The following is a 25,559-nucleotide window of genomic DNA, read 5'->3' as shown; positions in this document are numbered from 1 at the left end:
TATTTTTGTGTAAAATTTTGTCAAATGGACAACGTTTTACAAGCGGACAACGTTTTTAGACAGACTTTAGTCAGAAAACGTTGTCCTAAACTTTTTGGTCAATGAAAATTGGAAAATATCGGGATCATGTTCGAAATATAAAATAATCGTCGTTTTAGTTTTTTTCCCAAATATTTCCCAATTTTTCAATTTTAACCTAATTCCCAGGGTTTTAAACAATTATTTGTGTATAAATTGATAAAAAGGACAACGTTTTACAACAAACAAAAAAAATTAAAAATTGAAAAAAAAATATAATTATTTCTCAAACACTTTATTTATTATTAATTTTAATTTTTTTTTATTTATTTATTAACAAAAGTGAACAATTTATTATTAACAAAATTACTAATTTAACAATTAAAAATTACTAATTTTTAATACATATATTTTGTATAATAATATATTAAATATATATTAAATAATATAATAAATTATATGTTTTTTTAAATTTCAAACAAATTAATTTTTATGTAAAAACTAACAATTTGTCAAGTTTTTTATTATGTTTTATATTGGTTATAAATTAATAGAAATAAATTGAAATAAGATATTTAAATTAGAACTAACTTCTGTTTTAAAAATTTTAAAAAAATTAACCTCTGAACACAAAATCTAATATAAAGTTAAACTTTTTTAAAAAGACAAACTAATTAACTTTACTTCAATTTTGTGTTAAAAGTGAATAATTAACGTTATTTTTTCATTTGTATTTAATTAATTTAATAATAAAAAACCATCAATTTATTAAAAAACTTTTTTTGGTTCTTCTAATAAATTCTTCTTTAGTATACAAAATAAACTCGTTTATATATGACACACGATATAAAAATGACTCGTTAAATTTATTTTTAATGTTTAAGAACAATAATGAGAAATCAACCATTTTTAACTCTATAAATATTGTATTTCTTATAGAAAACTCATTCCAGTTACACTTTTCCTTAAAAAAAAGTAATCCAACAATCTAAAAAATTCATGATTGTCCTCTTTCTTCTTCTCTTCGTTGCGATTAGTTCACCATGTGAAACTCCAGTGAACTGCACTATAGATCAAGCTTTCGAGTGTTTTGATTCCATTACTATTACAGAAGAAGACTCTGTTAGTCTTAAAAACGCTATTACTCACGCATTGGACGCTTACGTGTATAAAGATATTACTCAAAACCCACCACAACCCGACTTCGATTCAAACTTCTTTCACAAAGTCAACATCGACGAGAGACTCAACGAAATAAAGACTGGAAAACAAAACTTTGTGGAGTACTTCTACAAATTCCAAAGACTTATTTTCGATTTACACGACTTACATATCAGTATCTCTCTAAAAAGTAACACACAACATAACTACTTCATCGAAGACTTCGCGGCTGTTCTTCCTTTCACGATGACTATCGAAACAGACAAAAAAGTCTACTTGCCAGCACTCAACATCATCACCGCGTTTGACTTGACCATGCCTCCAGAAGTCGTCGAGAACGAGAAAGTCGAGGTTGAAGAAATCGATGGTCAAACTCCTTTCCAGTACATCAGAACATTCGCAGAAATGTTTGCTGGGATGAAAAATGAACACGCGAAATTCACATATGCAAAGGAAATGTTTGGGATGTTTATGATGAGTTATGCTCCACTGACTAAAGAGTACTTAGAAACGCCCATCACTGTTAAATACAAAAACGGAGTTAATATATCGGTGAACTACCAAATGATGAATTTAGGCGGAAGTATTAGGGCAACTGATAACAACAAGAAAACATCAAAACAATTGCAGATTGCACAAATGAAGGAATTTATCGATAAAAAGAGGAGAACTGCTGGAGCGAAGATAATCACCGCAAAGGATTTGTTTGAGTCTTCAGAAGTGAGGAAGAAAAGAAGTGTCAAAGAAACTGTATCCGAGTCTATCAATTGTCAGATATTAGACATCGACAACGAGAAAGTGAATGTACTCAAGATATCGAGTTTCTCAACAGATGAAGTAGCTGAAATACGATACTATATCTCTGCTATTAAAAGCTGCTTTGAAAAGTTTGATGAAAACAATGGAACTATTGGAGTCATTCTTCCGCTTAATGGTGGGGGGTATCTTGACCTTGAAAGTATCATAGAGAAGGCGTTGAGCAATGATGTCGATGTGAACAACTATGGAAGTGTGAGATTAAGTGACAACACAGTACTAGCGTTTCAAAATGGGTTCAATGACTTATTTGTAGACACTGAAACGTGCAAGAATTGTTATAACAGTAGCACAATTGGGTCATTTTATACAGAACCCGTCACTGTTAATTATGGTGATGTCAAGCATATGAGATCCAAAACGGAAATTATAAAAACATCAACACTGGACAAATTACTGACGAAGAATCCAAGAAAGCCGACTGAAATTGTGTTAATGTCCGACGCTTTCTGTTATTCTGCGTGTTCATTGTTGACTAAAGGACTACAAGAGAAAGGCGGCGCTATTGTAGTTGGGTACTTTGGAGACCCTGAAGGGAAATTAATTGACCACGATGTCGGACAGTCACCAACAGCAATTGCCACATTTGACGAAGTGCTGCCTAAAGCGGAGAAAGACAAAATGACAGAGATGGGCATTTCGATGCAATTTGGATTTGTAGAGACGTACAAGTACAACTATAACTACAGCGAAGAAGTCCCGCGAGAGTATTTGATTGACGTTGTCGACGAACAAATTTTCTTGGGGAGTTATGGCGTGACGCGAGTCAACGAATTTGCACGAACAATTAAAAGTGTAGCAGAGAAGTATAGAACACAATGCAACAAAGATAACAAAAAGTTGGTTTTACGAAGTGAATTGTGTGACAGTAAAATGACTGTTGAGCACGCTCATGGTGGGTATGTGTGTGGTGACGATGGGAGATGGAGTGAAGTGTGTGTTCCCACATACTGTGATGAGAACTACTACTTCGACTTTTTCAATCAAAAGTGTGTGAGGGATGTCTGTCAAGCGGAGTCACACTCTTCATCACAACCATCGCAAAGTTCAAGTAGTTCACACGAAACATCAAGTGCCTCATCAAACACTTCGACTGAGTCTAAATCTGACGAATCGGGTCATTCAACGACTTCAAGTGAGTCAAATAGTTCGAGTGAGGGTTCTGAGAACGTCAAGAAGTTTGATTGGAATGTCGTTATCATTTCTGTGATAACTGTTGTATTGGTTATAGTAGTCATTATTGTAATCATTGGGGTCACAATATGCTGGTTAAGAAAGAACAAAAATGTGGCATTGGAAACAGGAAACAACTACTCGAGGTTAGAGGAGGTAGCAATGAATTGATTCATTAGACACTTTCTATTTGTTAATCATATTTTTATTATACAATACTTTTTTATTATATAGTATTATATAGTATTATATAGTATTTTAATTAACGAGCTCAAACTAAAGAAAGGAGATAAGTTGAAGAACTTGAAAAAGTTACAAAGAAGAACAGATGCAACATGCGGCTTTGTTGATATGTCAAGGGTGTAAACAAATGTTGTACTCACATATTGAATTATCAAAAACAACGAATCAAACACTAACAGGTGATGATCGAGATGCGAATTGTTCGTTAGTTGGAGAGTCGGGATTTAAGTCGACTTCATTTCTATGTGAGGAATGTCTCCAACTTGTGTTGCAAAGAATGGACGAGTTCATGGATTTGGAAAAGTATCATCAACAGAAATGGATTGAACTGAAAGAGGAATTGGATGATGTTCAAGACGACATCAAAGATATGGACGTCATTATTAAAGGATATGAGTGCACGAAGTTAAACGACGAGAACGTCCAGAAGCTCAGAGATTTGAAAGAGAAGTCGTTTGAGCAGATGAAAGACCTTCAAGATGAGATAGCGCGATTTGACGAGAGTTGTGTCGACAATTTAGAGAGGAAGTTCTGGATATTTTACAACGACATATTTCACAAAGTGGAGAATTCATTAGTCGAGAACATCGAGTTACAGCGGAGTGTTTTGTGTTTAAAAGAAGAAGTCAAAAGGAGTGAGGAATTGTGTGTGTTAGGTAATTTATTTGGGATCGAGTGTTTTGACGACGGACTTGTTTCGATTGGTGGCTTCAAGTTAAGGTATTCTGTTGAGTGTGTTGATGAATTTAACATGGCTCTTGGCAAATTTGTGATGGGGATATACTTACTTGGGAAGAAAGTGCTGAGTGAGAATAGTATTGTGCCGATACCCTTTGATGATCGGTCACAAATATCAGTGCGAAAGGGGGAGAAGAAGACGGTGTATAATTTGTATTTAGCAGTACAATCGTTTTACCATGAAGTCGATGTGTCATTTAAAGAGGGGTTTAAGTACTTGGTAATATACTTTGGAGACATCTTTGAGAAGTGTGCAACTGTATGGCCAAAATTGAAGGAGAAGTATCATTACTCGTTTGCTTCTAAACATCCTTTTCATGTCGAGTCTAGTTACTATATCATAATAGTTTTATAGTATAACAAGTATAGTTTTTATAAATAGAATTTGATAACAAATAGAGTCAAAGTAACCACAATGTGTATTTATGATAGTAACATGAAGAAGAGCTACTCACTGGTGTTTGATCCACTCAAAGTGGACGAGTGGAATAGGGCACTTGGCGGGATGATGAAAATATTCAATTACCTTCTTCTGAACTACACAACCCTTGTCTATGTTTTGGACAATGAAAAGCACCAAGCACGTCCAGAAAAGGGTGGGCAAGAAGAGGCAAAGTGAATGTGTGTTGTAATGTTCTTCATTTACTTTGAACCATCTGTATACTATAATTATATTAAAAAAAACTATAATAATTGAGTTGAATATCACCTAATAATTAATGAGTTTAATATATATAACGAGTTAACCATATAAAAAGTTAAAAGTAAATTATAATAACAACAAAATTATTAAAAACTAGTTTAAAAGGAAAATAAAAAAAATGGAAATAAAAATAAAAAAAAATCAGTCGTTAAATAAAAATGTTATTGACAACATAAACAGAAAAAAAGAGGAGAACTGAGTAAAAGAGAGAAGAACTGAGAAAGTACAAAATGATGAGAACTCAGCTGAAGTTCAATTTGGAGAACAAAAGCGACCGAGTGAAGATGGCGGTGTTCCATCCAACGTCAACACTTTTGATGTGCTCACTTCACAACGGAGATATTCAAATCTGGGACTATCGCACAAAAATTATGTTACACTCTTACCCAACAGCTCACACCGGAGCGATTCGTGGTCTTTCATTCCACCCAAGCCGTCCTTTGGTTGTTTCAGGTGGGGATGACTGCCTCATCAAAATGTGGAACTACAGAAACACAAAGGCTGAAAATGCTTGTGTTGGTGTGTTTAAGGGACATACCGATTACGTCAGATCAACTTATGTTTGTTTATTCTGCTCGTCATTTTGAATATAACGATTTTAAAACAAACGCATTGGGATAAGATATATGGTAGGTTCTGGTGAGGTATTTCCATTTACTATATAATATTAATTTATAAATTATAATTTATAGTAAAAATACCACCATTACTCGAGACCATAGAATTTAGAAACTGTGATGTTCTGACGATTAGTTCCACCCAACGAAGCCTTGGATTTTGAGTTGTAGTGACGATAGAACCATCCGAATATGGAATTACTTGTCATTGAAGTGTATTGCGATCATGACGGGACATGACCATTTTGTCCTCTCAGCGCACTTCCATCCGAAACCGGAGATCCCAATGGTAATTTCGTCGTCGTACGATGGAACTGTCCGAGTGTGGGACATCAAAGATTTGTATGAAAATGAACCGAGAGGAGACGGTGCTATTGACTTGGCTGGGTGCGTTAAGTTTAACATCTTACCCGAGCAGCTTGCCGTCAACTATGCGATCTTCCACCCGACTGTCCAACTCATTTTCACGTGTGGAGACGACAAAACGATAAAGATGTGGAGGTATAACGACACGTCATGTTGGAATGAAGGAGTCTTTAGAGGGCATACACACAACGTTACTGCTTGTACTGTGATGGGTGACTATTTGATCTCTGTGAGTGAAGACAAGTGTGTCAATGTCTTTGAAATCAAGAGCCAGAAACTGTTGAGGAGCTTCAGAACAGAAGGCCGGATATGGTGTGTTGAGAAACATCCATTGGAACAACTTTTTGCGATAGGAAGTGACGTTGGACTGAAGGTGTTTAAACTCTTTGGGGAGCGACCGATGTACTTTGTGAGTGGGAAGAATGTGTATTACCAATGTGGCAATTCTGTGAACAAATATGATGTGCAGAGTAAAGAAATTAAGATGTTATACACAGTGGAGGATGGAAAACATATGGTAGCCATTCCACAAGCGAAAGATCTTGTGATGGTCTCTGATGGTGAGAACTACCAAATCTTCTGTGGTAAACAGACGAAGACGAACAAAGGGAGTTCTGTGTGCTATGTTGGTGGGAAATACTTTCTTGCGCTTGATGGGAAGACTGTGAAGAAAATTGATGTGATGAAAGGGGAAGAGGTAGGGACGATAGACGTTGGGGAGAGTGTCAAATACATTAGTGCTGGGAATAAAGAGGGGGTTTTTCTCTGTTTTAGCCCAAATGTGTGTCGCGTGATGGATGTGACTGGAAGTGAGTTATTTAAAGTAGAGGCCGAAGGTATACGACGAGGGTATTGTAGTAAAGAGGCCGTTGTAATATATGGAGGGAAGTCGATTGTAGTGATGAAAGATGATGGGAAGAAGTATGCGATGTGTGTGAAGACAACGGAAACGAGTCAAGTGAAGAGTGCTATAGTGGTGTCGCGAGGGGTAGTGTTATACTCCACGAACACGCACATCAAATATTTATTACCGAGTGGTGAGATTGGGATAGTACAAAACACTGGCAATTCTGTGTTGTATTTAATGACATCGATGAACAATGGGACTGGTGTGTTGTCGATTGACAGACAAAGTGAAATTAAAGTGTCTGATATTGACTTGTCTGATGTGGATTTCAAAGCTGCCGTGTTAAATGGCGATTTGGGAAGAATTAAAAAGCACTTGGAGTCAACGGTGTTCATTGGCGACGCCATCATCTCGTTCTTGTTGAAATACAAATACGCCGACTTGGCACTTCTCTTTGTCCGAGACACACACGCCAAATTTAACATAGGACTGCAATGCGGCAATTTCAGAGCAGCGCTGGAAGCCGCTAAGGAACTTGGGCTGCCGCATTACTGGAGACAACTCGCGCAAAAGGCGATTGAAAATGGACAAATGAAGATTGGAGAATTTGCACTTGTTCAACTTGGCGATTTCAATCGAGTCACATACTTGTGTGGATACACAGGAAACCAACAATCAGCAGAGCGACTGAAGACATTGGATGCGACACACTCCCAAAAGGTGATATTAGGCCTTTTGGTTGGGGATAAAAAGTTGCTTGTCAAAGAGAGTTTCTTAGCGAATGGGAAGCTTGGATACATCGCCGCTCAACGGTATGGATTTAAAGAGTTGGCCGAGAAGATATCAAAGGAGGTCGAAATCAGCGAGAAGCTGAAGAAATTCTGTGGAAAAGAAAGAAAGGAAATTCCATTTTCGTTGATTAAAGTAAAACTGGCGAGTCTAAAGGAGTGGCCATGTATTGGAAAGCAACACAGCATTGAGGAAGATATCTCAAATGCAAAGGAAATTGTCGAGAACGACACAAAGGAGGAATTCAAGGGCGTCAAAATTGAGGAAAAAATAGAAGAGGAGCAGGCACCAGTCAAGGGCAAAGCCGCGAAACCAGTTAACGTCCAACCCGTTTCAAACAACAACGCAAAAGCAATAGAAGACAATTCCGACGACGAGGACTGGAATTTCGTTTAAGTAATTTTTCAACTGAACTTTATCTTAAAATCTTAGGGAAAATTGCCTCTTTTTCACTCGCATTATGATTGACGTTGCCTAAGATATTTGTCTCATTAGGGTTATTTTCGAACAATAAAACCCTAAAATAGAAAACAGACATCTACAATGCGCGCAGTGGTAGGACTGCCCAACGGTGGATTGAAATTAATATCGCTCGACCCTCCAAAAGTGTTAGTGACGACAGGGGATATCACACGAATACCCAGCCATGTTTCTTTTGTTGTGTTTGACCCAAGTGTACCAGCATCGAGTCGTTACACGAATGGAGCTGTTTTAATGTCATTATCGCACTCGCCTGTAATCTATAAAATTACAATGCAGCCATATTCTCTTGAAAAGATTGAATTGGTGTCTAAACACCCCATCGTTTTAATGAAATTGGCTGCGGAACAAGACCCATTGATGACTAACCCTAATGTCACATTGAAATACACATCAATTGGACAAAAAGCGGTTATAGTGTTACAAGGCGATGGGAGTTTGTCACAAATAATTAACGGGAAAGCACTTTTCATTCGCAAGTTAAGTAAGATGAGTGTCCCCACGCAACCTCTTGAAGAAGTCCCACTCATACAAGACGAAAGCAGCGAAGAAAGTCAACAATTTGACTCGGAGGATATGAAGGAGTTCGATGGTGTCGATGTCGACCAATTTTTAAATCCAAATTCTGAAGACCAGAGTGAAAAATCGGAAGAAAGTGGTGATATCAAATCCAAGCAACACAAAGACGAGAATAAAGATGATGGTATAGAGATTGGTGGTATTGAAGATCTTGGTGAAATGGATGATAACAGTTCTTCTGAGAACAGTGCGCACTCCTCCGAGACCTCGGAAAAAGAAGGATCTTCCGAGAACTCAGAAAAGTCTGTCGATACCTCAAAGTCATTTAGTGTTTCTGGCGACAATTCCGTTGAGAGTGAAAATGAAGAGAAGAACGAAGAGCAAAGTGCGTTACCCACAGAAGAGAGCCCATTGAATTTTGTCATCCCAACAGTAGTATCAGGGCTTCATATTGGTGTCTTTGATGTTGGGTACGATTGTGTCTATTCAGGAAGTTACAACAGTTTACCTATTCGTCAGTACAACTTTGATGGTACAATCAAAAGTTCACCAGTGTGTCAATACCACCACATCTGTGCTGCTGTTGCCGACGAAGAGATATTCTTAGGAACAACTGAAGGCCTTTTACAACGCTATTCGTTCATTGAAAGAAAGAAGATGCTCCTTTCAAAGTTCAAATTCAAAATTACAATCAACAACACCCTCTCTAACCCCGTCGAACGAAGAGCAAAAATCGAAGACAAACACCCTTTAATCACTTTAAAAATCGACACATGTCCGATTCGGTCTGTCTGTCCATTCACACATTTAGGGTTAGTCGTCTGTGCGACGTGTGAAGGGAAGATCTATATTGTGAATACTATGACCAATCTTATCTGTGGATCGCTTCGAGGGCCACAAGGGAGTGTTAAGTTGTATTCGAGTGGTGATTATTTGATAGGGATCTGTTTAGACCGTTGGGCGTATGTGTGGGATTTGCGCCTGAGGAAGCCGGTCTCGAAGATATATTTGAAGCGCATGCCGTCTTGTCTTGCCATTTCTAATTGATTGATATTATACTACATTAAATAGTAAATTTATAGTACATTTTTTTCATAGTGCTTTCAAAAAATTAAAATCAAAACTTGAAAATGTACTATTAAAATAATGGGAATGATATTCTTAATTGTTCTGGTCCTGTGCGAGGCTATTAAGTGTCCGCCACGTATGGACGGGTGTGGTATGAAACAAAACAAAAAGCGTTGTAAGAACGAAACGAAAAAGTTGGAGCGGATAGTGAAACAACTTAATTTCAAAGATCGACTGAATCAACACCGCTTGACTGCTATAGAATCGACTTTAGTATTACCAGAATTCCCAGGAGATGCTAAAACAGTCAAACTCACACAAACACCTCAACAAAAAGCACAGGAAAAGGTCTACAAAGCTCAATTTGAGGCGATGAAAGACGAGCAGAAGGTCAGTGAAACTAACACCTTTGTGAATGCGATGAACGCCTATGTCGATTCTTTGAAGCCACAAACGAAGCTCAACAAGATCGAGAAGACGTACACTATTCACGACAAATGCGCGGGAAAGATTTGCGACTACTTGAACAAGAAACTGAAAGCTCCAAGATGCGTCGTGGAGGGGATTAACCTCAAAAAGTGCGACAGGCTCTTCAGAAGCAAAGTGAATAAAAGACTTGAAGAACTCCGAAAACCACTGAAACCAACGTGCCTTCTGACTCCGAAGAAAGCAACAAAAGCAAAGAAAGACTAATTCGTGCACTTTTATTAAGTCCATTCGTATAGTTTGATTTTTAGTTTCATTTACTATTAAAATGGTTATATATTTCACACTAACTTAATAATGAGTCGGTATGAGCACAGAGACAAAACCAGATTTAAGGATCCTCGAGTTCTTCAGTGGAATTGGTGGCCTTCGAGCGTCTCTGGAGCGGTCAAAGGTACACACGAACACGACCTTTTGTGCAATAGATATCAGTTTGTTGTGGTTTAATAGAATTTTTGATAATAATTTATTATAATTTATAATACAAGAAGGTGAGAGGGTGACATAATAGATGAAATAGCGAATACGATTTATGAAGGAAACTACAAGGAAAAGGTAGTGGTGGTTTGTTGTATGATTAACAGAAGAAATGAAGGAGTGACCAATAGAAGAACTTGGATACCGTGAGTGTCGAGTGGATTGAAGAGAAACGAGCGAATGTCTGGTTCATGAGTCCCCCATGCCAACCATATAACAATTCGATTATGTCGAAACATAAAGACATCGACGACCCACGTGCAAAGAGTGTGTTACATTTGTATCGAGATGTTCTTAAAAACATGGAGAACAAGCCGGAACACATCTTCATTGAGAACGTCCCACTCTTTAAAGAGTCACTTGTCTTCAAAGACATCATGTGTGTGTTGAACGAACTTGAATATCACATCCAAGACATCGTCATCTCGCCACACCAAATTGGTATACCAAACAGTCGGACTCGATATTATGTGATGGCTCGGAAAACAAAATTTGAGACGCCATGTACCTTTGTGAAGTACGAGAATGTGTCCGTCAGCACATTTCTTGAGAACACCGTCGATGTTAACTTTGAAGTGAAGAAGGAATTGTTGTTGAAGAAGGGAATGCTCTTTGGTTTGTTTCTTGTGCATATGGTGAGTACAAACAACAAACAAATGATGTGTAGATATCGTTGGTGTGAAGAGCCAAAGAACGTGTTGCTTCACAAAGTCATACACGAAAATAGTTGAAGGAACCGGATCGATATTAGCACCACAAGTCGACGTTTGTTCTATTCATTCTGTTGTATAGCGTCGGATTGAAATACTCAATATAAGACTTTTGAGAGTGTGAAGAAGGCAGAAGACTTATTAAACCTACATTTGAGGTACTTCACCCCAACTGAAATTAAAAGTTTGTCTTCTTAATTGCATACCATTACATTCTAATAGAAAGGAATTCATGGGTTTCCAGAAACATTTACAACAAACGTCGCCGGCGTCTCGGAGAAAGGGCAATATCAATGTCTTGGGAATAGTGTTTCGTGTTATGTTATATCACAATTAATGGAGCATCTTTTTTCTGATATGAAATAACTCATATTTTTTTATGAATCTATATTAGTATTCTATATAATATATTATCATATATTATATAGAATAGTATTTCTCTATTTTTTTAAATAAAAGAAACATCATTTAATAAAGAACAGATAAAGCAGAGGAACTTATAAAAAAGTAAATCGACGAAATGAATATTGAGGACTTTAAAGCAATTAACAAACCACTGAATGGGATTGGAATTGTTTTCGAGGGGATGTACATCGAGAGTAACCCATTACAAATTATCGTGAACAACTTAGATAAGCAAGACCAAATCAAACAAAGGATATATAACAAGACTGGCATTCCCATCTTTTATATGACACTTTTCAAAGAGTCGACTAAAAAGACTTTTGATCCCATTCAACCAAACGAATTAATGAAGCAATTCGACCGCAAAAATATACTTCTTCGCCTCACCAAACCTGTTGATGTTCCCAATATCATTAACATCAAAGTCAAAGATCTTTTAAACAAGATTCCCGTCTTTTTCTTAGAAGTGAATGATATGACAAAAGTGTCTGATTTAAAGAAGATGATTATAACCAAGAACCCTACTATCCGTCTCACTGAAAACTCTTATTTAGCTTTATATTTATGGGATAAAGAAAAGACAATAGAAATGTTCGACAGACAAGTCCTCAAGAATTACGCCTATTTACACATACAGACCGTCCACTTTTTTGTGAAATCCTTCGACAAGGAGAGTCTCATCGAGACGGGAAATGGCACTATCAAAATTACTCTCAAGCGAACTAATACTGAAAAGCATGACATCGAATTACCTCAGTCAACGACATTAGCGCAACTCAGAGACAAAACGGCCTCCTACTTTCCCGGGTGTACCAAAACCAACTTTAAATTACTCTTTTCAGGTGAAGAAGTCAATGCAAATGAAACCTTATTTACTCGAGGAATAACCGATGGCGCAGAGTTCAACGTAATTATGGTTGTTTAACTTCCTTTTCTTTCTCCAAACTATTTAACTCCTGGAATAATTTGCACTTAACATTCGACTTACTTCGACTTTCTTGGTTCGACGGTGACTGATGTCTTATAGAGGAGATCCTCCGGTTGACAGATGACGTTCTTCAAGTAGTTATATATCGGTTGAACGACTGGGAAGTTGTAGTTGAATTGTTGGAATGACAAGAACTCGTCGATGTACTTCATCGAGCGTTCCTGGACTTCCATCTTGATCAGTTTCCCTTGTGGCGAGTCGACAAACTTCTCGTTCCCCTCCAAATTGAATGTCAAATCCTTCGTTATGACTGCCACAAATGGGACCGTCGCTCCCTTCGCTTCTATTAATAAATTACGGTATAACTTATAGTTCTGATTATCAGGGCAAAACAGTGCTGAGATCGTCTTAATGATTTTCGTGCTTTGAGGAGTCAGAAGTGCTGTTGTCGCTCCAAGTCGCGAGACCGGCGGGTACTCAAACCCAAAGTAAAACGCCGCAAGTGATTGGAAATTTTGCAACTGATACAATTTGTCCGCAATACTCACAAACTTGTTCAAGATCTTCGCTCGCATATCGACGTCGTAGAACATCAATATTGTTGTTCCTATCCAGTGTGAAATCGCGTCCAATCGCGACAACATTTTACATACATTCGGGGCTCTATGTTTCATCTTATCAAATGAAAGACCAATTAATTCAGTCGATCGGACGGCTCTATAAATCGCAGAGTCTACCATCGTCAGTTGTTTTGCTATTTCATAATCGTCCATTCGTGTGAAGAAGAGTGTCGGGGAGCACATATCTTGCGTAAAGAACAAGTCGACGGGTGGGATGAAGTAGTTCGATATCATTTGATTTCTTTCATACAGTCGTTTGTCAATCGTTTGTGTCAAACTCTTCAAGCTTTTCTGATACGATTCTCCGTGTTCCGGGCGGTTCAAAAAGTCTTTCATATATTCCAGCAGGGATTGATTACATTCATCAAGCGCATCGTCACAGAAATACTTCAACGCAACAATCACTCGCGACTTAATGACCATCGCAGTTTTCTTTTCTTCATCAGAAGGTTTATCTCCAAGGGGTACCATAAATCGTGTAAAGAGGGTATCAATCACCTTCTTCGCTGTTGTAAACACAGGAAATGAAAACATGAACGCTCTTCTATATAATGTGTCATTAAATAGGGGCGATGTGAGCGTTTCAATAATTCGGTTCAATGATCCCGCAGCAAGTTTCGTCTCGGGCGGGTCTCCATTCGTCTTCGGCGCTTCTTTCGACCGGATTTCTTGCCAAAAGTCGCACGGCTCTTCCTTCAATCGCGTCGTCGAATTCTCACTGATATTTCTGACTTCACGCGCAGTGTAGACCTTCCCCACATACACTTTCAGCGATTCTAAAAACGAATAACAGACTGACGTCACTTCATTGAACTCCAGCTTCACAATGTCTTTACTCGGCAATACAAAAGGGTTATCCTCGTCCGCTTTATCCTTTTTCTTCTTCTTCGTGACGTCCTCCATTTTACTAATTCGATTGCGCACCACATTCCCAATGACCATAATCAGTCGCGACACCACAGAAGAGAGACTCTCCCCACTCTCGTAGAAGTCCTTTTCAATAAACCCTACTCGAAGTTGTTGTCCTTCACCCTTCGCCGCTTCTACTATGAAACTGTTCACAACAGGCTCTAAGTCGATCTTTTGGAGCACAGATACACCAAAATTGTAATTTTCTAAGTACTTCTTGAAGTCGTCATCTACACACTCACAACACTTCACATATGTCTCTATAAGCTCTTTAACTATAGTCATCAATCCAATGATCTTCACTTTCAACGCTTCAATGGCAGTTTGGAACTGTGTAATATATTGTTCAATTTCAGGGCGCGCGACAGCGAGCGACGCAAAAGAGACGGTGTCGACTAACACAGAAGCTACAACAGCAACAGAGTCACACACTCGCATCACCAAATCGTCATACCCCAACACCATTTTCTCACCAAGGCGATTGACTTCTTCGTCCACAGTCACTTCATCGAAGTGGGGGAGGACTTGGTTATAGACAGAAAACCGCGTGTTCGACTTTTGTTGCACAATGACGTCTTCGTCGACACTTTTTAATGCTGTTAATTGGAATGGGCGGAACTCTTGATAGATCCTATTGATACACGCAGACACTTTATCAATCAAATCTTCCTTTGAAAGGTTCTCTTCCTTTGCTTTCTGCAATATTTCCTTGATCTCTTGCGCACCCGATTTCCCGGAGTTCGCTTCCCCTATTGAAACACTCTCCCCAGCAGTTTTCGTTGTCATCGAAGTGAATGAAATGACTCCTTTCTTCCTTCGAAAGGTTAATGAGAGAGAGTGTCTGTCAACTCGTTTTTGTTCAAGTCTTCTTGAGCGCGACTCTTTAATCGGTTCTTTCTGTAATTCGTTGCGAAGCGTTTCTACTAAATCTACCTCTTTCTTCAGCATGTCCTTCTCTTCTGTCGTGAGTTGATCCCCTTCAAGTGCTTTCTTATTCAATGTGTTCATTTTCTTGTACTTTTCAGCCTCCAACATCGAAACTTTAAGTTTAAGTGATTGGATATCCTCTTCCAGTTCTTGTCGTTTTTCGTCGACTACACCAAGCATCTCTTTTTCAAGTTGTTTCTATTTCTTTTTTTAAAGAACTTTTTTCTTCTTATTACATTAGTTTCCTTTAAAGTTAATTTTTTCTTTTTGAATGGTTTTAATAATATTATATAGTATTATATAGTATTATATAGTACTATAAATATTTTTTATAATATATTACTATAATATATATAGTATATTGCAATTACTATAATTTACTAATTGATTGGTAATATAAAATACAATATAAAATGTGTTGACTAATTCACATTGAAATTGGTCACTACGTCATTATCAACCAGTTTTGATGACAAAGTTTATTAAAAAAAGCATTGGACAACTATAAACCTAAAAAAGAATTACAAAAGACTATTAAGCCTCGTCGAAGAATTTCTTCGACTTTACGATGCCGTCGATGTGTGTTTTCTTTGTTGTCTTTTTCTTTTGTTGTTTGGCACCTTTCTCACAGACTTCCCACCCTTCGTCTTTCTCTTCTTCATTTAAAACGACTTTTTTCTCTTCTGCTTTCTTCTTAGCTTCCTCCTTCTTCTTTTTGATTTCTTCTTCCTTCTTTTTCTCTTCGAGTGTCTTTTCATGTTTCTTGGGGTGTTGGTCGTGCTTTTGGCCAAATCCTCCTTGTTTTTTATTGAATGGTTTTTGGGTCTTTTTATCTTTGGAGTAAGTACCATTCTTTGGGGCGTCAGTCCTAGGAGGGACGTCACTGATAAAAATTGTGGTTTCCCCCACCTGTTCTCCGTTCAACGCCTTGACCTTCAGCCAAGTTTCTTGGTCTTCAAAATCGGCATAACACTTGCCTGTCTTTCCTTGTCTAATTCCACGAGCTTTCACGTCGATGTTTTCAAGTAATTCCTTTACCATCCAGTTCTCCAATGGTTGTGTTGGGTTCATGAACATCAAGACAAAATCGCTTTCGTTATATTTGTCCTTATAAAACGTCGATTGTGCAACCGGTTTAGTTTCCGTAACAACTTCGGGGGCTTTAGCTCCTGCAGCTGGTACAACTGGGACTACTGTTTTCGCAATCATGTCCTTCCAGTCTTTTTGTCCTTCAAGAGTCGCTTTTACCTCCTTTTTCTCTTCCCCTTGCACTTCTTTTTGTGTGACTTCTTTGACCTCAGTTTTCACTTCTTGTTGTGCAACAACTGTAGTAGAAACCTCGGCCATACTGTTTGTTCAGAGATGTTTTCTTCCTTTTCTACTTTTCATAACCCTCAGGGTTCTTCTTCACTCTACTCTTATTTAATTGGCACTCTTACTAGTATTTAATTATAGTTTTATTATATTGTTACTATTCTATCCGAACACTTGGCAGTTTTGGTTCTTATCTCCTCTTCTTTGGTAATGACTCAAACTTCTCAATGAAAGGTGTTTTCTCTAAGATTTGAATTCATCCAAATCAACTCTTGTCATAAATTCTACTCCTCAAGATTTTTGGACAATTACTATTTTTTATAACAAATAAACTATAATTATAGTTTATTTTTTACATCAATCTTGTTGACTTATAGTCAACAACTAAAGAAAATTGAATTAAAAACAGAACCATCAAAACTTTGACGCAAATCTTTAAAAGCAACAGAACTTAAAAATCGAATAAGACAAAGGAGTACATTAGACCACCTGAGATTGAGCTGGTTTCTTCTTTCCCTTAGTGTTAACAGCTGTAGGGACGTTAGGGAAGACGCCTCCATTAATGATAGTGACGTCCTTGAGTAAGTCGTTCAACTCGAGATCTGATCTGACTGCCAATTGGATATGTCTTGGTGTGATTCTAGTCTTCCCAAAGTCTTTAGCTTGCCCGCCAGCAAGTTCCAAAACTTCGGCGACTAAGTATTCAATGACAGCGGTTAAATAGACGGACGCCATCTTATTCACATGTTCTCCATATCTTCCTTTCTTCAATGCCGCATGAATTCTAGCAACTGGGAATTGAAGTCCAGCTTTCTTCGACAATGTGTTCTTCTTCCCTTCCTCATCCACTTTACTCGTCTTCTTCTCCGTCGATTTGCGTGGTTTCTTCTCAATTTTTTCTTTTTTGGCTTTTTTCACCTCTTCGACTACTTTCTTTTCGGTGGCTTTCACCTCTTTCACTTCTTCTTTTGCAATTTCTTTGTCGGCCATGTTGAAAACACGATTTGTGCTTTTACAGTGGCCGCTTCTTTTTATATCACTCATTTTCTCACTTTTTCTTATCGTGTTGGGATCCTATTCTTCCGCTTTAAAAACTAATATTGGATCATTTTATAATTATTAGCTTTATTATTATTATTGTGCTATATTTTTTAATTCACTCGGATTAACTGTTTTTATTTTCGTTATCAAAAATTGTAAAATATTTCGATAAAACATTTTTTCTCTTTTCAGACATTTTCCCAAAAATTCTCTCTTTTTCGTCAAACCCTTTTTTTGTGAGTGTTTTATCTCTTTTTTGGAAACCCTATTTTTTTGTTAATGATTTTTTTATCGAATAAATTGTAACATATTGAATAGTTATATTATATAAAATAAATAACATTAATTAATGGTTTTTTTATTCGATTAATTTCTACTATTATTAATAGTAATTAAATATTATAAATATACAATAATAATTATTATAAAAATTAAACCAGAGCATTAGTAAATAAAAAATAAACTAAACAATTATAGATCGAAAGCTATAACAAGGTAATGCTTGATTTTTGAGTTTTTTGGGTATTTAGTAGCTTTTAAATCCTCATTTGATGAGTATTCCTCGACTAGGTAATCGTTTCCAAACTCCTCGTACCACTCCATTTTACTATGTTTATCAATTGTGAAAGCGGAGTATACACAGAAAATTTCTATATTACCCACACAACACATGTCGAAGAGTTCAATAGACTTCTTAGGGTCACGACTGTTTGGGTTACGCTTCCACGAGATGAAGCATTTTTTCCCCTGAGTGTAGAATTGGTATATTCGGAAAGTTTCGTCATTAATGAAGTCATTCTTTCTTGATGTCAAGACGGAGTTAGTAGCGTACAAGTCGCCATCAGTCGTCAAGAAGAAACACATTGCCTTCAATTGCTTAGAGAGGAACATCTGGATATTCTCTTTGTGTGATTCCTCGGAGTCAAAGAGTGTTGGTCTGTCAATTTGAGTGTATTTCATTGCTAATACACTCAAACTTTTACACGACTCTTGGAACTTTTCTGTGAATGTACGAAACGTCTCTTTGTCCGAGAGCCAATAATCTTTTAAGTTCATTTCTGGTAGACGTGGATACACTTTATAAGCTTTCTTTTGTTTTTTGATTTCATCGTCGGGAGGGTCACTTGTGAAAAACAACGGCTCGATATAATTCGTTGACATTTTATCAACATTTGTAGTTTTTTTTATTTTTTTTCTATTGAGTAACTTTTACAATAGATTTTTTTGTCGACAATTGTAAGGCATCACTAACTTATTTTGAAGGCGTTCTATTTTAGTGCCATTTTGTTATTGTATTTGTTGTTGCAAAAATACTCTATCTCGATGTTTATACTAGTGTTATATTAATAAGTAATAAAATTGTTGTTTAATAATGTTATAATTAGATTGAAGATAACAAATAAAATACCATGATGTAGTTATAAAACAAGTTTGAGAAAGAGTTTTGGGCGTTCTTGTGTCATTACAGATCCGCTTAAAGTCTCTTGAGAGTAATTGTCTTGCTTATTCTCTTGCGATGTTAAAATTTGGTACAACTGGGGGTCGTACCCTTCAAATGTTAGACTTGATGTTCCTCTTCTGCACAAAGAAGTGATGTATTGATTCACCAAAGTACCTCGACGTATTATTTCGTCTTCATTCATCCACACCATACCATTAAAGTTGATATTTTTAATTTTAATCATTTGAAGTGTTTTCTTCGAACCTTTGACTTGTTTTAAGTCGAAGGTATATCCATAGTTTTGTACTAAATTAAAGATGCTATTAAATGAAAGAGCCGCTTTGTTCAGATCTCTTCGTCGCTTCAAATTCTTGACAAGTTTGTCTTGTGATTTTCCAATGCTTTTGACACCCATTTCACGAGAGTCCAGTTCGTACTGTTTTTGGCATTCTTCTTCCACTCTCCTTCCAAAGTCAATAGATATATTATTGATATACACATCTCGAATAACAAAGAGTTGCATTGTTTTAGATGCAAATCGACTTGGACAATTCAGTTCAATTGAGACTCCATTAGCCACCAACAACGAGATTAGAATACCTTGTTGAATAGCTTCATACGATTTCGATTCTTTTTGAGCGCTCATTAAGACAGACATTCTTATGAAATAGATAGTGTTAAATTGGTTTAAATATGTCGTTATTAAAAAGTCAAATCCAATCAAATATATTTATTATTGTGGCTAGTACACTGGCTACATTGTTTTGTTAGGTTGACGTTCATTTTAAAAAGCAAAATTTTGCTTTATAAAGCTCATCTGATTTTTTTGACTCTATTTTTGACATTTTTGAACCTTTTATTCATTTTTGTTATTTTTTAAAAGTTTTTTGGTCATTTAAGAATAAATGGCAACTTCTTTGGCATCTTTAAAATAACAGCACACAACTTCCCTAATAACTCTGAAATTGCATTTTATTACAAAATTTGTGTAAACTGAAACCAGATTTGCCTAATAATTCAACTCAAAAATGGTATTTTTTGAGAGGATCAATGCTAAAAAAATATTTATTTTGAGGGCTTTTTGGATGGTTTTCATTTTCGTATAAATTCTTATATAGACTTTACCATACAATCTTATCTGTCATCATTTTGGGCCATCTCCATACCCAGATATTGGCTGTAATTGAACTTTAAAAACAATTTTATCTCTCAAATTCTTTAATCCTCTTTCACTAATAAAAATAAATCAAACCAATAATTTATTATGATTTATTATAATTATTATTAATAATTATTATTAATTATAGTATTTGGCCGTTTGAAAAGTTTGTTATTCGGTGAAAAGGTTTCTTATATCTTCAAAAATGATTTAAATACCTACTTGACACAGAAATGGTACTTTCCGAATATTGTTAGTTTGATTCTTGGTCTATCAAGAAAAAGATTCATTAAAACCAAAATATTATTTTCTGGTACTTTTTAATCCACAAAAATCGTAAGTAAATTGTTTAAATAAAAAACTTTATTATTTTTCATTACCCAACTACAACACAAAATAACTTTTTTGAATCAATTACAAGATTTAATAGATACACTGTTCACTCCCAAAAATACACGAAAAAGATATGTTGATAATTTTTTGTCTCTAACAATTATATTTTGTTTCATGGAGTCCAAAGCAATTAAACAAAGAAAGTATAAAGTATTTTGATACTTTATGAAGCTTTTTATCAACTCTCAACAAAATAATACAAAATCAAAAACAATAAGGTGAAGAACTTCACAAAAATCAGTCGTAGTTTTAATAATAAATATATATATCTTTCACTCAAACTTTATTTTAATAAATAAAGATTCAATGTTTAGTATTAATAATTGTTGAGTTGTTGTTTTGATGTTACAAAAACAGGATAAAAAACAGAGAGAAAAATGTCTAATGAATTAAACGTTGTTTTGGAATACAAGGATTTAATGAGGTTAACCATAACAATTTTGCCTTTAAATTTAAAATTTCTATATCTGTTTTGTTTTTTCTTGGGTTAAATACATTTGAAAATCTTTGTGTGGAATTTTCAATTATTTACCAGAAACTGCCAATAAAAGACCGACTTAATAAGATTAATTGTTGGATTGGGGTGTTCATTGGTTTTAATAAATTTCTGAAATTGATATGCAATTGTTCATAAAAAACTTGCTTTTTTATAATAATACACATTTAGAACAAAATTAAAGTTATTAACACATAATAATTTCAAAAATGTAATTTAAATGGAGGTTTAACATTATCTTAACATTTGCTTTTCAAAGACTTTAAGATAATAAAGAGTTCAAATTGTGTTTATTTTGAGTTTTTAATAGTCACATACAAAACACTTCAATAAAAAAACTTTTTAAAAAGTATTTACAACCCAAAAAATGTTGTTTTTAATAACACTTTAAATAACATTTTTATTACAAAAATTAATCAAAAAATTATTCTGCTCTTTTCAATTTCTTTTTTGTGTCAACATTTACCTCAAAATGAAAAAAAAGCAAATAACATTCTTTCCGTTCGTCTCAATCTCGCTTTTTCATAAAATTTTCCAATTTATAATCAAAACTCGATAATTCACACAGACACGATGACGGCACTTGACGTTCCAAGTCTTTCAAACATACTTTCTTACGTTGAGAACCCTACACCTTATTTCTTCATATCAAAGAAGTTCAAAACCCTTGAAATTCCAGTTCAATCGACGCACACCGTCTATTTTACAGATGACGACACTGTTGTCTTCCCACAAACAAAAATTTTGAAAGTTATGTTCTCCGTTGGGTGGTTTCCTCACATTTTCATGTCTATTGCAAAAATGTGTAAAACAACCCCTCCACAACGACTTATACTCTCCATGCACCCAAAGACACTCATTCTCTTCGACAAGTTGTTAGCATTCATTCCATCGACAGTTCAAGTTGTTTTGATTGTTTTTGGTCTCGACGAGGAAGTCGTTGAGAAGTACAAGATCCACGACAACGTCATAGTCGCCGGGAGAAATTCAGAGACAAACGAGTCGATCCCTCAACGACGCTCTTTGATTCTTCCTGAAACGATAATGACGCCTTCCGGCGCTTCATATCAGTTTCTTTCACTTCAGCTCTCAGTCTACGAGTTTTACAAGCAGAAGATTCAGAAGTTTTATCTCCCACACAACTTGAAACTGAAAGGAAGTTTTGACTCGGAAAAGACAGTCACGTTGAACGAGAACTATAACGCCGTTGTATTAACAGGAAAAATTAAAACCCTTGGGATCAAAGCGGCACATCTCATCGTTATAGGCGCATTCGTCCCAGTCGACCAGACACTCTCTCTTGAAGTCGAAAACCCACTTGGGTTCCCAGAATACATTGCAGGCGATCAATTGAAGATTATTGTTGTGAGGTATGCAAGTGCACTGAAAAGAGTCGATCTGAAAGAAGCAAAACAACTCGAACTCGCCGAGTTTGTGTGCTGCAAAACACTTGAAACAATCAATGGGACCACCGTGAAGACACTCAAAATCACCGACTGCCCGCTTAAAACGGTTGTTTTCGAGAAAATCGAAATACTTCAAATAATGGGAAGCAGAGAAGTGAATGTCACAGCGGTGGTGGATGACTTAATTTCAGATGAAATCTTAACAGTGAACAATCTCAAAACTTTGCCGAAAAAGAATGTGGAAGTGGCAGACAAGCCGGTCTGGTTGACGTTCTCACCAATGTACATCGCTCTCACCTTTGTGCTGATACTCATTTGGTTACTCTGTTATTCTTATTGATTTGTTTGATTTATTTCCATTGAAATAAATGAACGGGATAAATAAAATATAAGCGATAAAAGTCTTTCATTCAGTAACTTCAGAAGACTGTTCCCCACACCCAAAGAAGAACTCCGACCAAGGAATGTCTCCACATACCTCTGCTTTGGAAACCTCGAGTTCGCCAATTAAAATTTCAGAGTTGTTTCGTGGGATACGTTTGCAATCACGGAGGTCGAAATCCTTAGCAAGGAAGGTCCCATCTTTTACATCAATTCCACACGACACCAAGTCGTCAACACACTCCTTCTCAGTATCGTAGAGCAGCGCGTCTTTGGCAAAAGAAACGGGAATGGGTAATTGCATTGTCCCGACCCACTTCTTGAAAACTAAGTGCCTCATCTCGATAAGCCGCATTCTAAAAACGGCATGAAAAACGATAGTGTCGATACTGACAGGGATCTCTTTCAAAAGCGTTTTCAACCTTCCGTATTCGCAGTTCTTGATTGCTTCGTTGATCTCTATCATCAACAATACACCATCAAACTCGTTCTGTCCATCTAACATTTCTTGTATCTGGACTTGGTTCATGATCAGCACTTGGTCGTAAGTATCATTTTCAATATCTTCCAATATGTAGTTAATGTCTTCCTCGTTTTTGATTCTATTGATGTGTTTGTAAAGTTGTCGTAAAGTCAACATCCATTGTTTCAATTGTTGTTTCGCGTAATCGAAATTGTCTGAATTGATCATGAATGAGTAAAACGCATCTATTTGTCATATCTAAAAAGAGTGCAATTAATAGTAACAAAAGTAGAAAAAACAAACAGAATTTGATGACGGCTCTTGTTATGTCAAATATTTGTACTGAGACATATCCTTCGTGTATGATATCCGTATGAATCGATCTAATCCGCTCCGACACATAAATAAATTTGTCATCGAGTGGGATGTTTTCAAACTTTGGATCGTCCATAATTTTCAGCAAAAATGCAAGCGAGTCGCAGAGTGCCGCCTCTGTTCTGAAGTCACACGGACTTTCCTCATTTGCGCTTGTTCGTCTCTTATAGGGTTTGACAATCAAAATAGGGTTGGGCACTCCGTCCTTTCCTACTTCCCATGGCGCAAATTGTTTTGAGTACAAGTACTCCAGTAAGTCGTTTGCCCCACACATTTCCTCGGTTGGTTTATTCTTATCTAGGTCGGTCATGGAGTCTTTGACCTCTTTAATAACGTCGTTGACGTCATTTCTTCTTGGCTTCCAAGTTTCTTTAGCCATCTCCTCGACCATTTTCTTCTCATTTTCTCGTTGCATTTCCATCCGGGCCTTTCGCTGTTCTCTTCCTTCTTTCCTCCTCTTCTCATTTCTTTGACGTTTCTCGTCATTTTTCTGACTTTTCTCAATCTCGAGATTTTCGGTAATTTGTGACTTTCCTTCACTATTTTCCTTTGTTTCTGTCGTTCGTTGAGTTTTATATCTTCTCTCCGTGCTTTGTCTTCCTCCTCTTGAATTTCTGTCATATCTTCTCTTTCCGTCATCTCTTATTTCTCTTTCCCCAAAGCTGTCTTTCTCACTTTGTGGATCTTCAAATGGATCTCTACGTTTCTCGTGTCCTCTTTCCTGCTGTTCTCCTCTCGAATTCGAAAAACCGCCTCTTCCCTTTCCTCCTCTTTTCTTTTCTCCTCTTTTTTGATCAAACAGTCCGTACTGTCTTGATGGTGATGCGCGTGTATTATTCATTCTTCTTTCCATCTAATAATTCATTTCAAGTTTTTTCCAATTTACAAAAAAAAAAATTAAAGAGCAAAAAACTTCTTTGGAACTATATCAAATAACAAATTTATTATTATTAATACGAATGAAATATGAATACTTATTAAATAATAAGAATAATAAAAATACTATAAAGAAACAGAATAACAAAGCAAATAATAAAAGACAAAAAAGTGTCACTTTCAGCCGTAAAAATCCTTCAAAAAAGTACGACTGCAAGAAAACCTCTAATAAAAAAATAGAAAACCAGAAAAAGAGAAAAAAATGAAATAGATTTCTTACTCATCTGCGTCTCCTCCGTCGGAGGTCCACAAAGTCAAGTTGTCTCTGAGTAATTGCATGATGAGGGTGGAGTCCTTGTAGTTAGTTTCTGGGACGTCGTCGAGCTTTTGCATAGCGTCGTCGAAAGCTTGTTTAGCCAATTGGCAAGCCTTATCAGCCTCGTTCATAATTTCATAGTAGAAGACGGAGAAGTTGAGAGCAAGGCCCAGTCTGATTGGATGAGTTGGTGGGAGTTCTGCGTCTGAGATTTTCGTCGCTTCAGTGTAAGCCTCGAGTGACTTATTAGCGACTTCTTGTCGTTTCTCGTCGACAGTGAATTCGGCGTAGTATCTATAGTAGTCGCCTTCCATCTTTTTATAGAAAACTTTTCCTTCGTTGGTTGTAGTGTTTGGTAACAAGTTGTCTCTGATAACGGCTAAGACGTCCTCGCACTTCTCCGAGAGTTCCTTCTCGATTTTAGCTCTGTAGCCCTTAATAATTTCAACATGCTTCTCGTTGCCCTTAGTCTGTTCCTTTTGTTCCATCGAGCTAATGATTCTCCATGAAGCTCTTCTTGAACCAATAACGTTTTTGTAGGCAACAGAAAGAAGGTTTCTCTCTTCTACTGACAACTCAGTGTTCAATGCAGCGACCTTCTTCATGTAGAGGACCATCTCCTCATATCTTTCACTTTGCTCCGCCAACTTGGAGAGCAAGACACAATCCTCGCGTGATTCAGCCATTTGCGTTTTTGAGTTCTCAAGTTCCTTCTTATCACCAGGGTTCTTCTCTGCCCTTCTCGTTTTATCTTTCTAGAAATCTCCCTTCCTTTTATTCGCTCGTTTTTTCAATCTCTTTTTTTTGAGATACTATTCCCTTCGTTCGTTTTACTACACTTTTACTATTCGGAAAGTGACAACCTCCACACCAAACGAACTTCCTTTTCTGCTGAGGA

At 36.5% G+C, this 25,559-nt stretch overlaps 15 protein-coding genes across 15 annotated transcripts; 8 read left to right on the top strand and 7 right to left on the bottom strand.

The window, feature by feature from the left end:
• Positions 1-1,017: 1,017 nt before the first annotated feature.
• EIN_135160 (hypothetical protein) lies at positions 1,018-3,339 on the top strand (the record flags this gene model as incomplete). The annotated part of the gene is made up of 1 exon (XM_004185230.1): positions 1,018-3,339. The coding sequence occupies one exon, from the start codon at positions 1,018-1,020 to the stop codon at positions 3,337-3,339; it is 2,322 nt and encodes a 773-aa protein (XP_004185278.1).
• A 199-nt stretch (positions 3,340-3,538) lies between these two features.
• EIN_135150 (hypothetical protein) lies at positions 3,539-4,768 on the top strand (the record flags this gene model as incomplete). The annotated part of the gene is made up of 2 exons (XM_004185229.1): positions 3,539-4,443; positions 4,549-4,768. 2 exons carry the CDS (start codon positions 3,539-3,541, stop codon positions 4,766-4,768), a joined length of 1,125 nt encoding a protein of 374 aa, XP_004185277.1.
• Positions 4,769-5,082: 314 nt separating this feature from the next.
• Positions 5,083-7,867, top strand: EIN_135140 (coatomer alpha subunit, putative; the record flags this gene model as incomplete). The annotated part of the gene is made up of 2 exons (XM_004185228.1): positions 5,083-5,412; positions 5,606-7,867. The coding sequence occupies 2 exons, from the start codon at positions 5,083-5,085 to the stop codon at positions 7,865-7,867; spliced, it is 2,592 nt and encodes an 863-aa protein (XP_004185276.1).
• A 357-nt stretch (positions 7,868-8,224) lies between these two features.
• EIN_135130 (hypothetical protein) lies at positions 8,225-9,517 on the top strand (the record flags this gene model as incomplete). The annotated part of the gene is made up of 1 exon (XM_004185227.1): positions 8,225-9,517. One exon carries the CDS (start codon positions 8,225-8,227, stop codon positions 9,515-9,517), a length of 1,293 nt encoding a protein of 430 aa, XP_004185275.1.
• Positions 9,518-9,616: 99 nt separating this feature from the next.
• Positions 9,617-10,231, top strand: EIN_135120 (hypothetical protein; the record flags this gene model as incomplete). The annotated part of the gene is made up of 1 exon (XM_004185226.1): positions 9,617-10,231. The coding sequence occupies one exon, from the start codon at positions 9,617-9,619 to the stop codon at positions 10,229-10,231; it is 615 nt and encodes a 204-aa protein (XP_004185274.1).
• Positions 10,232-10,331: 100 nt separating this feature from the next.
• Positions 10,332-11,577, top strand: EIN_135110 (methyltransferase, putative; the record flags this gene model as incomplete). Its single annotated transcript, XM_004185225.1, has 6 exons — positions 10,332-10,455; positions 10,536-10,588; positions 10,633-11,116; positions 11,169-11,266; positions 11,320-11,395; positions 11,438-11,577. The coding sequence occupies 6 exons, from the start codon at positions 10,332-10,334 to the stop codon at positions 11,575-11,577; spliced, it is 975 nt and encodes a 324-aa protein (XP_004185273.1).
• A 154-nt stretch (positions 11,578-11,731) lies between these two features.
• EIN_135100 (hypothetical protein) lies at positions 11,732-12,541 on the top strand (the record flags this gene model as incomplete). Its single annotated transcript, XM_004185224.1, has 1 exon — positions 11,732-12,541. The coding sequence occupies one exon, from the start codon at positions 11,732-11,734 to the stop codon at positions 12,539-12,541; it is 810 nt and encodes a 269-aa protein (XP_004185272.1).
• A 59-nt stretch (positions 12,542-12,600) lies between these two features.
• Positions 12,601-15,180, bottom strand: EIN_135090 (ras guanine nucleotide exchange factor, slime mold, putative; the record flags this gene model as incomplete). The annotated part of the gene is made up of 1 exon (XM_004185223.1): positions 12,601-15,180. The coding sequence occupies one exon, from the start codon at positions 15,178-15,180 to the stop codon at positions 12,601-12,603; it is 2,580 nt and encodes an 859-aa protein (XP_004185271.1).
• Positions 15,181-15,534: 354 nt separating this feature from the next.
• EIN_135080 (hypothetical protein) lies at positions 15,535-16,347 on the bottom strand (the record flags this gene model as incomplete). The annotated part of the gene is made up of 1 exon (XM_004185222.1): positions 15,535-16,347. One exon carries the CDS (start codon positions 16,345-16,347, stop codon positions 15,535-15,537), a length of 813 nt encoding a protein of 270 aa, XP_004185270.1.
• Positions 16,348-16,794: 447 nt separating this feature from the next.
• Positions 16,795-17,358, bottom strand: EIN_135070 (histone H2a, putative; the record flags this gene model as incomplete). The annotated part of the gene is made up of 1 exon (XM_004185221.1): positions 16,795-17,358. The coding sequence occupies one exon, from the start codon at positions 17,356-17,358 to the stop codon at positions 16,795-16,797; it is 564 nt and encodes a 187-aa protein (XP_004185269.1).
• A 468-nt stretch (positions 17,359-17,826) lies between these two features.
• EIN_135060 (hypothetical protein) lies at positions 17,827-18,516 on the bottom strand (the record flags this gene model as incomplete). The annotated part of the gene is made up of 1 exon (XM_004185220.1): positions 17,827-18,516. The coding sequence occupies one exon, from the start codon at positions 18,514-18,516 to the stop codon at positions 17,827-17,829; it is 690 nt and encodes a 229-aa protein (XP_004185268.1).
• A 257-nt stretch (positions 18,517-18,773) lies between these two features.
• EIN_135050 (hypothetical protein) lies at positions 18,774-19,454 on the bottom strand (the record flags this gene model as incomplete). The annotated part of the gene is made up of 1 exon (XM_004185219.1): positions 18,774-19,454. The coding sequence occupies one exon, from the start codon at positions 19,452-19,454 to the stop codon at positions 18,774-18,776; it is 681 nt and encodes a 226-aa protein (XP_004185267.1).
• Positions 19,455-21,417: 1,963 nt separating this feature from the next.
• On the top strand, positions 21,418-22,590 carry EIN_135040 (hypothetical protein; the record flags this gene model as incomplete). Its single annotated transcript, XM_004185218.1, has 1 exon — positions 21,418-22,590. One exon carries the CDS (start codon positions 21,418-21,420, stop codon positions 22,588-22,590), a length of 1,173 nt encoding a protein of 390 aa, XP_004185266.1.
• A 66-nt stretch (positions 22,591-22,656) lies between these two features.
• On the bottom strand, positions 22,657-24,322 carry EIN_135030 (hypothetical protein; the record flags this gene model as incomplete). The annotated part of the gene is made up of 2 exons (XM_004185217.1): positions 22,657-23,339; positions 23,398-24,322. 2 exons carry the CDS (start codon positions 24,320-24,322, stop codon positions 22,657-22,659), a joined length of 1,608 nt encoding a protein of 535 aa, XP_004185265.1.
• Positions 24,323-24,621: 299 nt separating this feature from the next.
• EIN_135020 (14-3-3 protein, putative) lies at positions 24,622-25,347 on the bottom strand (the record flags this gene model as incomplete). Its single annotated transcript, XM_004185216.1, has 1 exon — positions 24,622-25,347. The coding sequence occupies one exon, from the start codon at positions 25,345-25,347 to the stop codon at positions 24,622-24,624; it is 726 nt and encodes a 241-aa protein (XP_004185264.1).
• Between the last annotated feature and the right edge of the window lie 212 nt (positions 25,348-25,559).

This window comes from Entamoeba invadens (assembly GCF_000330505.1).
Source record: "Entamoeba invadens IP1 unplaced genomic scaffold scaff_1105074726609, whole genome shotgun sequence".
In the NCBI taxonomy this organism is placed as follows: domain Eukaryota; phylum Evosea; order Mastigamoebida; family Endamoebidae; genus Entamoeba; species Entamoeba invadens.
The sequence above is the reverse complement of the archived record's forward strand: the minus strand, read 5'-3'. Positions and strand labels throughout refer to the sequence as shown.